General features: G+C 45.3%; 1 protein-coding gene across 1 annotated transcript in view; it reads right to left on the bottom strand.

Annotated features, from left to right (window-relative positions):
* tyro3 (TYRO3 protein tyrosine kinase) overlaps window positions 1-13,283 on the bottom strand; it is a 52,046-nt gene that overhangs the window by 29,047 nt on the left and 9,716 nt on the right. Inside the window, exons 2-4 of the mRNA XM_015969311.3 lie at window positions 10,521-10,704; window positions 3,448-3,548; window positions 3,172-3,342 (exon numbers count right to left, since the gene is read on the bottom strand). Coding sequence (XP_015824797.3) covers window positions 3,172-3,342; window positions 3,448-3,548; window positions 10,521-10,704 — 456 coding nt within the window. The remainder of the gene's footprint in view (window positions 1-3,171; window positions 3,343-3,447; window positions 3,549-10,520; window positions 10,705-13,283) is intronic.

The following is a 13,283-nucleotide window of genomic DNA, read 5'->3' as shown; positions in this document are numbered from 1 at the left end:
ACGGATAAAGCTCGAAACGCGCGGATTCTTCCTTATGTAAGACGTGAGTCTACTCTTTGTTTTGTTAGTTTTGGCGTTGACATCATCGTAGAGCGCAACGTTCTGTGACTCTTTAAAAAAACAGTGAAAACGCTGAAAAACGCTAGCAGGGAAGGGCTTTTCTGACCAGGAAACGGCTGGCAGTGAATGAGTTAAGAGATTTAATGACTTATTTTATATTGCACACAGTGAATGTTCTGTTGTCTTTCACAATCAATGTGCTGCTAAAATGTGTATATTATATATATAGGCCTTAATAATCGGCTTAATAATTCTTCTTCTTCTGGCTCTTGGAGGGTGCTGACGCTTCTCTTCTCTCCTCCATATCTTATGCTCAAGGCCTTTGTCTGTCTGTGTGTGCTGGTGCACGGCTGCTTCTGCATTTTTTCTGGAAACTGGAAACTGAAATTCACTAAAATGGATCTCGTCAGTTGGTCACTCAACGCGGTTGATAAAATTTTTTCAACAATGAGAACGGGAGAAGGGGCTCCCGGATGCCCCTCCGGGACAGACCAGCTGTCTGTGGAGGACTCTGAAGATGTGTGGAGATTCGTGGTGTTGGTGTTGGGTTTCCTGCTGATCGGCATTGGAGGCTACCTGGCTTACCGGAAAATTAACGAGGTGTCGAGGAATATTGGCCGGATCCCAGAGCTCAGAGATGGATTGCACCGAGCTGTGAATTCACAGACTCACATAAGTGTCGAGATGAATCGTAAGCTTGGGACTTTGGCGGAGATTCACGCATTGGCACAAAGATGGATGCCATCAAGGATAGAGTGGACGAATCAGCACGGATTGAGATAGTTTCATGTCCATTATTGGGATTTTGAGAGGTTGAGGACCAACAAACTGCAAGACAGAGAGGAAATTATCTCTGTCTGGCCCCAAAACAATTTCTAATTGGAATCTAGCATCCTTGAGCCTGCAAGGCTACAATGAAAACTCCCCCCTCAGAAGATATGTGGAATGTGCCGTCGCTATGGCAACTCAACTCTGTCTCCTATCCCAGCCTGGGCGGGATTGCGGGAAGGCCGCTGAAACGTTCCAGGGTCACTGCAACCCTCCAACCCTCAATGCTCCTCCCCCTATCCACACTGAGGTGACATGCGCTACTTGTGGCTGCAGGAACTGAAGTGGGGATAGTCCCAACCCACCACCCCACCTAGTGGACACTTATGTTGTGGAATGTCTGAAGTCTGTTGCATATATGTTTGAGGTGTTTTTTTTTTTTTTTTTTTGCAGAGCAAAGCTGCCCTCCCTATGGAAGGTAGCTCTAAAGTGCTTTTTTCCCTCCACCTGAACCAATCCTCATGTAAACCCCTCTTATCTCTATTAAGGTAGCGCGACTCATGGCTGCGAATGACCACAGTCACCAATTCTTGTCATGTGTCTTGCCCATGCATGTCTGATCTCTGAATTGTGTGTACTGAAACTCTAATTTCCCTCTGGGATTAATAAAGTATCTTTGATTGATTGATAATTGGCTTTAGATTTCGGCCATCAGCAACTAAATTTGTTACCGGTATTGGCCTTAAAAAACCATATCAGTCAGCCTCTACTTATAACTCATGCTACTGGAGCTGTAACGACTAATAATATACTGCCATACTTGCTTTAGGTGATGTATAACAATATTCTTCAACTTCAACTAACACTGGTGTGTGTGTGTGTGTGTGTGCGTGTGTGTGTGTGCGTGCGTGCGTGCGTGCGCGTGCGCCGTGCATGTGTGTCCCATAATTGGTATTTTAGCCTTCACCCAGAGACCTGCCCACTACACTCTGCTAAGCAGAAGTGACCTTTGGATTAAATCCAGTGCTCATGGGTCTGAGTCAGAGCTAGAACTTGTGTCAGCATGTAGTAAAAAAAGCGATACTGGAACAAGCACAGAAACTGAACCACGTCTGACTTGGTTTTTGACATAAAAACTGTGCAACAATCATCAGAAAGGTCTAAAATCTTCTATCAGTTATTTTTAATTTTTTACCACCAACCTCTCAGAGAAAACAGATGAAAATTAGTGTGTGGCTAAAAATCTGGTTTGAATGATGACATCATTACTTCAAACTAAAACAGTCCTAAAGGAATAAAAATATTTGTGAAGAAGAAACCAGTCAGTCACTCTGTTTCTGTCTCGGGTTGTCAGTCTGCTTTTCATACAATGTTTCCTTATCTGTTTTCTGTGCAGGTACACAGGTCCACAGGTATGCAAGTATACAGTAGCACGAGTATACAGTTGTATAGGTTTATGGGTTTATGAAACCAGCTGAGTGACGAGTGGTGCTGAGCAGCAGTTATCAATCATAATGGTTGTGATTGGACCTGATTAACGTCATTTTGAACATTTTGAAGAGCAAAATTCAATTTCAAATGGGTTTCTTTTACTTTGAAAAACCTTTCAATTCTAAGCAACACAATGAGACATGGATTGTTTCTCAATGTCAAGGCACCTGGCCTTGCGAGGCGATATATTGCGAGGCCAGACGCCTTGCTTGCAAGGACACTGCCCTTCCTTGGTCAAAGGAAATGGTTAAATGGAACAGACTTGCATCATGTGGCCACGGCTTCCATGGCGGTCACATATCATCACAGGACACGGGAGACGTTATATTTTATATGTATTAGTTTCAATATAAATATATAAAGAGCCTTTTACTTTTTAAATCGTGTAAATGTTTATTAAATTAAAAACATAAGCGAGTTACTACCCGCTAGCCATCGAAGCTGCAACTACTAAGCAACTAACCAACAATAGATAACTTCTTTGGATCTAAAAAAAAACATTTTAAATTAGCTGACTTACTTTTAAAGTTGAAAATTGTCCCCGAAGTAGCTGCCGGCTTCTGATCTGCCGTCCTTTTGAAAATACCGCTGTGTATTGTGGGTAATTTTTGACCAAGGCTAGGCTACAAGACACCTCCCGTGTTTCCTTGCTCAGCTAGTTAAGCGCTAACAAAAGGAGAACACACGCCTCGGTAGAACATGAACAGTGGAACCGATTGGAACACGTCTTGGGGCTCCCGATGACGTATCTCCTAGGCAACCAGGACAGGGCCAAGACATCTAGGCAAGGTTCCTTGGCATTGAGAAACGCCCATGAACTATTTGGGTCCTAAACTCAGCCTTCTAACTGACCTGGGACATAGAGGACAGAGGGGGAGGCCTGGGGTTCTCCCTCCTGGACTCCTCCCAGCCACCACAATACCTCCACAGGTTCTGGGGGACCAACAGCAGAGCAGGATAGGTTGAAGGGAACATTAGGGAATGTTGCTACATCCTGAGGTTCCTCTAGGAAGTGAGGGACTCCTGAGAGAGCGACAGACAGAAAACAGGAATGAGGAGGATCAAGTGAGACCAACAAGGACAAAGGTCCCAGCAAACCCACAATAACAGGCGTATTCATGGTCTCACCTTCAACTGTGATCCAGGCTCGTTCAGAGGAGAAAGTCTGATTGTGAAGTTCTACCTCGCACCAGTACTGACCCGCATCCTGCTGCTGGACCGACCTCACACTAGAACCCCAACACAAAACCTCAGAAAACCGGGACAGACTAAACCACACGGACAGGGTGGACAGAAAAATTATTGCATATTTACAGTGTTAATCTTCATGATTTTCCTGTTTAAATCGTTGGTTGTTATGATAAAATATTTCATTGCATACATTTGGACACCACAAAAATAGAAATGAACTCAATTTTTAGATCCTCCCCCGGCGCAGCTTCAGCTTTGTCACCGATTCCTGGACATTGGTCTCCAGAATTTGCTGATATTGAGGGGAATCTACAGGCCGACCAATATGTTTTTTTAAGGCAGATGCCGATTAACAAATTTTGTTGCAGATGGCCGATATCTAAAGCTGATTATTAAGGCCAATTGGTCCCCTTAAATACTCTCTCATAACTGGGTTCACCTGTGTATGAAGGTCAAGGGTCACAGAGTTTACCAAAACAAGTGTCATGACTTGCGGGAGGTGTCTAACCCAAGACATGCAGAATAAACACGACAACTCGGGGTAAGTAAAAATAAAGTATTTTATTATGAAAACAGGAACTAAAGATGCACTAGTAAAACCAGTGAGTAGTGTGCCATAAGGCGTTAGTCCAGAGTTCAAATTCCGCAGACAGCGGGGAAGGTGGCGAGCCAAGGTGAGTAAGAACAGGGGTCCAGTTGAGTGAGGTGGGTGAGGAAGCGGAGAGGGGAAGGGCAGGAGCCGTGGAGGAGGATGGGACGTAGTCCTGAAGATCCGGGGTTCTAGCGGCGAATGTAGTGGGCACGGTAGTGGGTTCCTAAACAGGGCAAAGCAGACAGGGGTTCAGAGGCGAGTCCAAAGTCATAATCCTACAACAATCCAAGGTCAGAGATCCAAATAATCCAATCACGAATACACAAGCGAGCAAACAGGCGAATACGAGTGGCAGGGGCTAACCAAAACTGTAGCAATCATCCGGCATCGAGTAGTGTCTCCATCCTCCCTTTATACCAGAGCCTCTGATTGCGAATCCAGCTCAGCTGGTGTCCCCTCCGCTCCTCACCTGTGGAAAAGAACCTCAAAGATGGTTTATGGAGGAAGAGCTCTCACCTCGGCCCGTGAATCATGACCCCCCCCCAACGGACGCCACACGGCGTCCCAGCAGCGGACCTGGAGGCCTCGAAGTCAGTGACGAGGGAGGGGTCTTCAACGAATGACCAAGGAATCCACAAACGTTCCTCCAGAACTTACCCCTCCCAGTCCACCAGATATTGCACCCCACGTCCCCGGGGACGTGAGTCAAGAATCCGCTGAACCTTGTAGACCAGGCCCCCTTTATAGGGCCAGGGTCGGATACAGAGAGCTGGTGACCACGAGCTTGACCAAGGACGCATGGAACGTGGGATGGATCCTGAGGGACCGCGGGAAGTCCAGGTGGACGGTCACAGGACTGGGGATGGCCGCAACCTTAAAAGGGCCAAGGAACCTAGGAATGAACTTCCTAGATGTGGCCTTGAGGGACACATCATTGGACGACAGCCAGACCATATGTCCAGGAGTGCAGACAGGTGCTGGGCGATGATGCCGGTCCACCAACCACTGGTTCTTCTCAGCAATATGCTGATGAGCGGCCCTAGTGGCGGCCCAGGCACGACGGGCCCGGCGGAGAAACTGTGGAGTGGTGGTGGTTGGGTCAGACTGGAGAGGAAACAAAGAGGGCTGGTAACCAAGGGAGGCCTCGAAGGGGGACTGACCTGTACCTGAGGACACGAGGCTGTTGTGGGCGTACTCCACCCAGGCAAGGTGGTCACTCTAGGAGGCGGGATTGGTAGTGCACACACAGCGTAGCATGGCACCCAGCTCCTGATTCATGCGCTCGCATTGACCGTTCGTCTGCAGGTGGAAACTTGAGGTCAACGACACACGGGCCCCCAGAGCGGCGGCAAATTCCTTCCAGACCCTGGAAACTAACTGGGGACTGCAGTCCGAGATGATCTCCCTGGGAAATAATATGAAGATGGAACACAAGCTTTATCAGGAGCTGGACTGTGATAGCAAAGGAAGAGCCTCTAGGGGAAGTAGGTGGCAAGCCTTGGAGAACCTGTCGACTATGGTTAGCATAGTGTTGAACCCAGGAGAAACAGGCAAACCACAAACAAAGTATAAGGCGATGTGTGACCAAGGGCAAGACGGAACGGGAAGGGGACATAGTTATCCGGCAGGTGATTGGTTGCTACCTTTTTGTTGGGCACACACATGGCATGCCGAGACATACTCTTTTATGTCTCTGTAGATTGAAGGCCACCAGAAGGAGTGCTTTATTAACTTCAGAGTCCATCCGACAACGGGGCGAATGGCGAACCTCCCAGAATGAACCCAATGAATGACCTTTCCTCGTAGAGTCTGGGAAACAAAAAGTCTATTTGGAGGACCGTTACCTGGACCGGGGTCGGCCTTGAGGGCCTCCAGAACCTGGTCTCTGATCTTCAAGGTAAGTCCTGCCACTACGCAGGATGGTGGTTGGGCCGGGTTCGTCCTCTGGAGAGAGTTGGTGGAACTGCACGTCAGGCTTTGTATTCTTGGATCCTGGCCGATAAGAGATTACAAAGTTAAACCGAGAGAAAAACAGTGATCAGCGGTATTGGCGTGGGTTTAATCTTTTGGCTTCTTTGAGGTAAATCAAGTTCTTATGGTCAGTCCAGATAACAAATGGGTGTTCCGCCCCCTCCAGCCAGTGCTTCCATCCTTCGAGGGCCAGCTTTACTGCCAGTAACTCCCGATCCCCCACATCGTACCTGCTCTCTGTTGGTGTCAACCGTCGCGAAAAGAAGGCGCAGGAATGGAGTTTATGGTGCAAGGAGGATACCTGTGATAGAACGGCTCCAACCCCAGTGTCGGAAGCATCCACTTCCAGGGTGAACTGCTGCTTTGGGTCTGGTCTGGTGAGAACTGGAGCCTCAGTAAAACTCCTCTTGAGGGCTCGGAACACAGCCTCAGCTTCTGGAGACTAAGAAAAAGGTTTAGCGACAGACGTGAGACATGTTAGTGGAGCGGCCGTCTGGCTATAGTTGCGGATGAACCGCCGATAAAAATTGGCAAAAACCAGGAATCGTTGCAACTGCTTCTGGGTTGTAGGTGTGGGCCAATCTGTAACGGCCTGAACTTTGTCAGGGTCTGCCTTTAACCGCCCACTCTCCAGAACGAAAGCTAAAAACTTGACAACAGGAACATGGAACTCACATTTCTCAGCCTTTACATACAGTCTGTTCTCCAAAAGGCGGTGGAGAACGGCTCTGACGTGCTTCTGGTGTTGGGTCTGACCTGGAAAAAATCTAAATGTCGTCTAGGTAGACAGTTACAAAGTCATTGATATAGTCACCAAGTACAGAGTTGACCAGCCTTTGGAACACAGTCCAAAAGGCATCACTAAATATTCAAAATGCCCCAGCGGTGTCTTGAAGGCTGTCTTCCATTCGTCCCCTTGGCAGACCCTAACCAAATAGTAGGCGTTCCGAAGACCCAATCGGGTGAAGACAGTTGCATCCTGGATGGGCTCGAACGTGGAAGACAGTGGTGGGAGAGGGTACTTGTCTTTAACGGTGATCTGGTTAAGACCCGGATAATCGATGCAGGGGCGGAGAGACCCGTCCTTCTTGACGACAAAGAAGAAACCGGCGCCCAAGGGAGACGTTGAGGGTCTGATGGTTCCGTTGGCCAAGGCCTCTGTGATGTAGGTCTCCATGCTGTCCCTCTCCGGTTTAGAGAGACTGTAGAGGCAGCTGGACGGAAGCGAGGTACCGGGTAGCAGGTTGATACCACAGTCGAAGGGGCGGTGAGGGGGCAGCGTGGCTGCTCGGTCCTTGCTGAAAACCTGTTGTAGATCATGGTAGATTGGGGTACCTTAATGAGATCGGGAGGCTCAACAGGAGCCATGTCGAATTCTTTAGAAACAGGAAGTGCTGAGCTGAGGCACTTCTGGTAGCACTCCGGGCTCCAGGCCTCGACTCTGTTGGCTCGCCAATCCAGGTGCAGGTTATGTTGTGTAAGCCATGAATGTCCTAGTACCACCGGATTCTGAGGAGATGGGAACACAATGAGTGAGATCGTCTCATTGTGGTTACCTGAGGCTTGGAGCTGGAGCGGCGTAGTCCTGTGGGTGATGGTGGATAACGTTCTCCCGTCGAGTGAGGAAACAAGCATGAGTTCAGGGAGAGAAACGGTAGAGACTCCCCAGTCACAGACTAATCGGGGATCAATAAGTGATAGTTCACATCCCGAGTCCACAAGAGTTGTGACCTGGTGGCGTTGACCGTCCCACATAACTGAACAGGAGAGGATGAACTGGGAGGTTGTACCTCCTGTGTTACTACCCACCAGAACTCCCGTTTCTACTGGTGGGCTCTGCCTTTTAACAACACTGGGCACGTCTGGACATAGTGTCCTGGTTGTCCACAGTATAGGCAAAGACCCTTACTGATGCGATGACGTCGTTCCTCCTGGGTGAGGTGAGTCCTTCCCAGCTGCAAAGGTTCCTCTGAAGGCTCTGAAGGAGGAGGAGATCTTGGGATGGGCTGTCGGTGTATGGGGGTGAAGAAGGATCCATCGAAGTCCACAGAAGCTCCCGATGTCTCTTGTCAATGGAGATGGAGAGTGTTATTAAACCCTCCAGGGTAGATGGCTCGGGACACAGAGCCAACTGATTCTTCACCTTGTCGTTCAGGGCTTCAATAAAAGCTGCTTTTAAGGCGTCATTATTCCATGTTGTCATGGCTGCCAAAGTCCTGAATTCTAGTGACATATCTGCCACCGTTCTCCGTAACTGGCAGAGGTGTAACAGTTTCTTACGAATGTCCGTGGTGATCTCAGAACTGCAGAAGGTCAGTTTAAAATCGTCCAAAAATTCTGCATAGGGACCTGATAAAAACTCGGCATTGCGACTCTTAGCCTCAGCCCATCTAAGAGCTTTACCTCTCAACAGTCCAACAATAAAAGAAATCTTAGAGTCTGTAACAAAGGCGCTTGGGGAGTGCTCAAAAGCCAGGCGACACTGTAACAAAAATCCATAACAGCCCTTGAACTCACCAGAGAAGATAGGACATAGCGGAGGAAAAGCTAGGCGGAAGTGGGTGACTTCCGTAGGACCCGGAACTTCCGGTCCGGGCTGACCCATTATTCCAGGGGCGAGTGGCGTTGGTTCCGAGGTAGGTTCCGGGACCTGAGCTGGAGGCAATAATCGATCGTGGAGTTGTTGGGCCAACGCCTCCAATTGCTGTTAACGCTGATTGGCGACTGCCAGCTGTTCCATGAGTACGGGAAGTGTCTGTTCCTGCTGGGACATCCGGGTAGCCAGGTCGGCCAGTAGTGATTCTGCTGGGCTAGTGTTTTGGCCGGATGATTCTGTCATGACTTGCGGGAGGTGTCTAAACCCAAGACATGCAGAATCAACATGACAACTCAGGGTAAGTAAAAATAAAGTATTTAATTATTAGAGTTCAAGTTCCGTAAACAGCTGGAAAGGTGGTGAGCCGAGGTGAGCAAGGACGGGGGTCCAGTTGAGTGAGGTGGGTGAGGAAGCAGAGAGGGAAAGGGCAGGAGTCATGGAGGAGGATGGGACATAGCCCTGAAGATCCGGGGTTCTAGCAGCGAAGGCAGTGGGTTCCCAAACAGGGCAAAGCAGACGGGTTCAGAGGCGAGTCCAAAGTCATAATCCAAAAACAATCCAAGGTCAGAGATCCAAATAATCCAATCACGAATACACAAGCGAGCAAACAGGCCAATACGAGTGGCAGGGGCTAACCAAAACTGTAGCAATCATCTGGCGTCAAGTGGTGTCTCCATCCTCCTTTTATACCAGAGCTTCTGATTGCGAATCCAGCTCAGCTGGTGTCCCCTCCGCTCCTCACCTGTGGAAAAGAACCTCAAAGATGGTTTATTGAGGAAGAGCACTCACTTCGGCTCGTGAACCATGACAACATGTTGCTTCTCAGTGCAGCAGCAGATCATCAGAAAGCTAACAACTATTTATAACCAAGTTGTTGGACCATCTCCATTTTGTTCTAAAGCAGCTGTTCATTATACTGAGTTCAGTTCCTCTGGTTGTCTTTTATTCTAGCGGTTAGCTAAATGCAGCTAAACATGCTAACGCTTCAGCTTTGACTAATTTACCTGCTGTATGCTTTACCCGAGCACAATGCTGACGCCGTGAGGGTTCACCAACACTACACGCTACACTGCTGCAACTCTGCTACAGAGCTGGTTGTTGTTTCCTGAATATTCTGCTACAAAGTGGTATCAGTTCAGTGACATCAGAAAACATTCACCAGTACGAGTACACAGACATGGTATCGAACCAATACCCTGTGCTGGTATCAGTACCAGTGCAGATAACTTCACTATTTAAAAATAAACAAAAACGCACTTGTAGCTCACTCTTGTCCTCCTGGGAGGTGTTCAGGTGTGATGTTTGGTTGTCACTAAATGTAATAAATCAGAAATGTGATGAAGGAGCCTCAGACCAAGGTCGGGCTGCTCCTGCAGCAGTCTCCCTGGGGTTTAGATCACCTCCTTCTTCCAGGGGGTCTGTGGCCCCTCACACGAACTATGGGACACTCCTAAAGAGAAACCTTTCATATACAAGTGTGTGTACCCACGCAGGTGCTCACATGGTGACTCGAGTGTTTTTGACACAACCTTGGGCTGTGGTTGGCACTAAACACACCATGAATTATTACTGTGTGCTTTTCAATAAAAAAATGTTACAGTCATATATCCTTATGTGATATCTTGGTTCTATTGTATTTTTGTCTCTTTCTGCAGGTCTAGAAGAGGATTCTTGTACAGCCTTTATTTTTGTTTACTTCATCTTGAAGCCTTAAAACTCCTCAGTATTTACAGTGGGAAAACGTGCCTCAGTAATGGCTGTGAGTGGAATATGATGGAACCTGGATCATGAACCCAACTGTTGTGAAACCCTGGCTGAAGATCTGGTGGTTTAGTGTGGGTGTTGTTGTACCTGTAGGAGGTCTCCCAGTGCTGTTCTCCCAGAGTGAGGAAGAGCTGGTCGGTGCTGTAGAGCTTCTCTCCATCTTTAATCCAGATGATGTCCGGCTCACTCATCCCCTCCACGGCACAGCCCAGCCTCACTTTGTTCCCCTGAGACGCTGTCTGGTTCACTGGTTGTTTGGTGAACACCACGCCTGCAAGAGGACTTAACACAATCTAAACATGTTCCAGACGTGTTCTAAACTTCAACACCATGTACAGTACAGCATGTTCTGATAAGTTCAGTTCAGTTCAGTTCAGTACAGTTCACTTTATTTCAAACATATACATTCACCAACATTTCATAAAAATCATTCCACGCAATTGTTTGAAAAGGAGTAGGGAGAAGTGTATACTTATTTAGCCCTACCCCCTCAGGTTTACATCCTCATCATCAAAATGTAAACAACAAAACAGTTACAATGCCTTCAAAAAAAAAAAAAAAAAAAGCAATAATAATAAATAAATTAAATTCTCATGTTCAACTAGAACTATATTTAGATTTTCTAATTTGTAGAAGAGATTAAACATCAGTTTGCATGCCGTCCTGGGTTAATTGCATTTTCTTCAGTCTTATACTTATTTAACATTTCTTTTTTGAGTTTTATTTTAAACTGGTTTACATTACTACTATCCTTTATTTCTTCTGTTAACTCATTCCAGAGTTTAACGCCCGCTATTGAAATAGACATCCTTTTCAATGTTGTTCTTACTCTTTGTACTTTTAAATTCCACTTCCCTCTAAAATTATACCTCCCTTCTCTTTCTAAGAACCATTTACTTATTTGAATTGGGAGCATCCCTTTCCTTACCTTATATATTATTTGCACAGTTTTAAACTTGACCAGGTCCTGGAATTTTAAAGCTTGCGTCTTTATAAAGAGTGCGTTTGTGTGAGCCCTATACCCCTCCTGATTTATTAGTCTAATAGCCCTTTTCTGCATTATGATTATAGTCTGAATATTACTTTTATATGTGTTTCCCCAAACTTCTACACAATAACTCATGTATGGTAATATGAAAGCACAATATAACATATATAATGTTTTCCTATCCAGAAAATATTTCACTTTCCCCAAGACAGCAATGCCCCGTGCTAACTTTCCCCTCACATAAGTGATGTGTGATTTCCAACAGGCCTTATGATCAATGATCACACCAAGAAATTTTATGGTATTAACCCTTTCTAGATATACATTATCAACACAAATTTCAATGTTAATATCTTTCTTATGGTTTCCGAATAACATAAATTTTGTTTTATTTAAATTTAAGGACAATTTGTTTCTATCAAACCACGTCTTTAATATCTTTAACTCCTGTGTGATCACCTCCACAACCTGTTGAAATTCCCCACTTGAACAAAGTATATTGGTATCATCTGCAAAAATTACAAACTTTAGGATCTTCGATACTTTACAAATATCATTTATATACATTATAAACAATTTTGGTCTCAATACTGATCCTTGAGGTACTCCACATTCAATATCCATCAGTTTAGATTTAAACTCATTTATTTGTACATATTGCTGTCGATTCATCACATAGCTTTTTATCCAATCCAATACCACACCCCTAAACCCATATTTCTCCAGTTTGATTATTAAAATTTTGTGGTCATCAGTATCAAATGCTTTTTTTAGATCTAGACAAACTCCAAGTGCATACTTCTTGTTATCCATACATTCAGTTATTTCTTCCATTAAATCCATCAGTGCCAAAACTGTTGATCTGTTATTTCTAAACCCATACTGGCAATTTGCCAACAGATCATGCTTTTCCACAAAGTTATCAAGTCTTTTTAGAAATAGTTTTTCCAGTATTTTAGAAAACTGGCAGAGTACCGACACTGGTCTATAATTTGTAAAACAATGCTTTTCACCTGATTTATAAATGGGAATAATTTTTGCTACTTTCATTTTTTGTGGAAAAACCCCTTCCTGGAAAGACAAATTAAAAATATATTGTAGCGGTTTTACAATACCATCAATTACTCTCTTTACTGTTAACATATCAATATCATGGAAGTCAGTACTTGTTTTGTTCTTAAGTCCACTGACAATATCATATATCTCCTTCTCTTCCACTGCTCTTAAAAACATTGAACTTGCATTCCTTTCAATGTGTCCTCCAGTCTCCTTTTCTATCATATCAACCTTTATTTCTGCGGCTAGTTTTGGCCCTATATGTACAAAAAAATCATTAAATCCATCTACTACTTCGTTCATTTTACTAATAGTATTTGTCCCTTCCATAAAATACCCAGGGTAGTCATTAGTCCTTGGTGCATTTTTATTATACTATTCAATACATTCCATATCCCTTTCATGCTATCTTTATTATCTTCTAACTTTTTGATGAAGTATTCTTTTTTACAAGTTCTCATTATGTTAGTTAGTTATAAGGCAATGTGTGTGCTCATATTTTACCATAACAGCTGATCTGGATCAGAACATTTAACACACACAACCCACCCCACCCCCCGTAACGGAGAAGCAAGCTGTCCAGAGTTAGAGTGCCAGAGTTAACGCAAAGCCAAGTTGAGGGAAGCCATGTTGAAAAGTGGAAATGCTCCTTAAATTTTCTCTATTAATGTACTGCTGTTTTAAACCAGTTTATACCTTTATGTTGTGAACACACACTGTATAAAATTAAAAGAGCATTTTGAGAACAAGTGAGATTTCAACAGTGAAAACCCTCCTGTTGGATGTCCATCCTGATATGGAAAAGG

The sequence above is a fragment of the Nothobranchius furzeri genome, chromosome 18, assembly GCF_043380555.1.
Source record: "Nothobranchius furzeri strain GRZ-AD chromosome 18, NfurGRZ-RIMD1, whole genome shotgun sequence".
Taxonomy (NCBI): domain Eukaryota; kingdom Metazoa; phylum Chordata; class Actinopteri; order Cyprinodontiformes; family Nothobranchiidae; genus Nothobranchius; species Nothobranchius furzeri.
The sequence above is the reverse complement of the archived record's forward strand: the minus strand, read 5'-3'. Positions and strand labels throughout refer to the sequence as shown.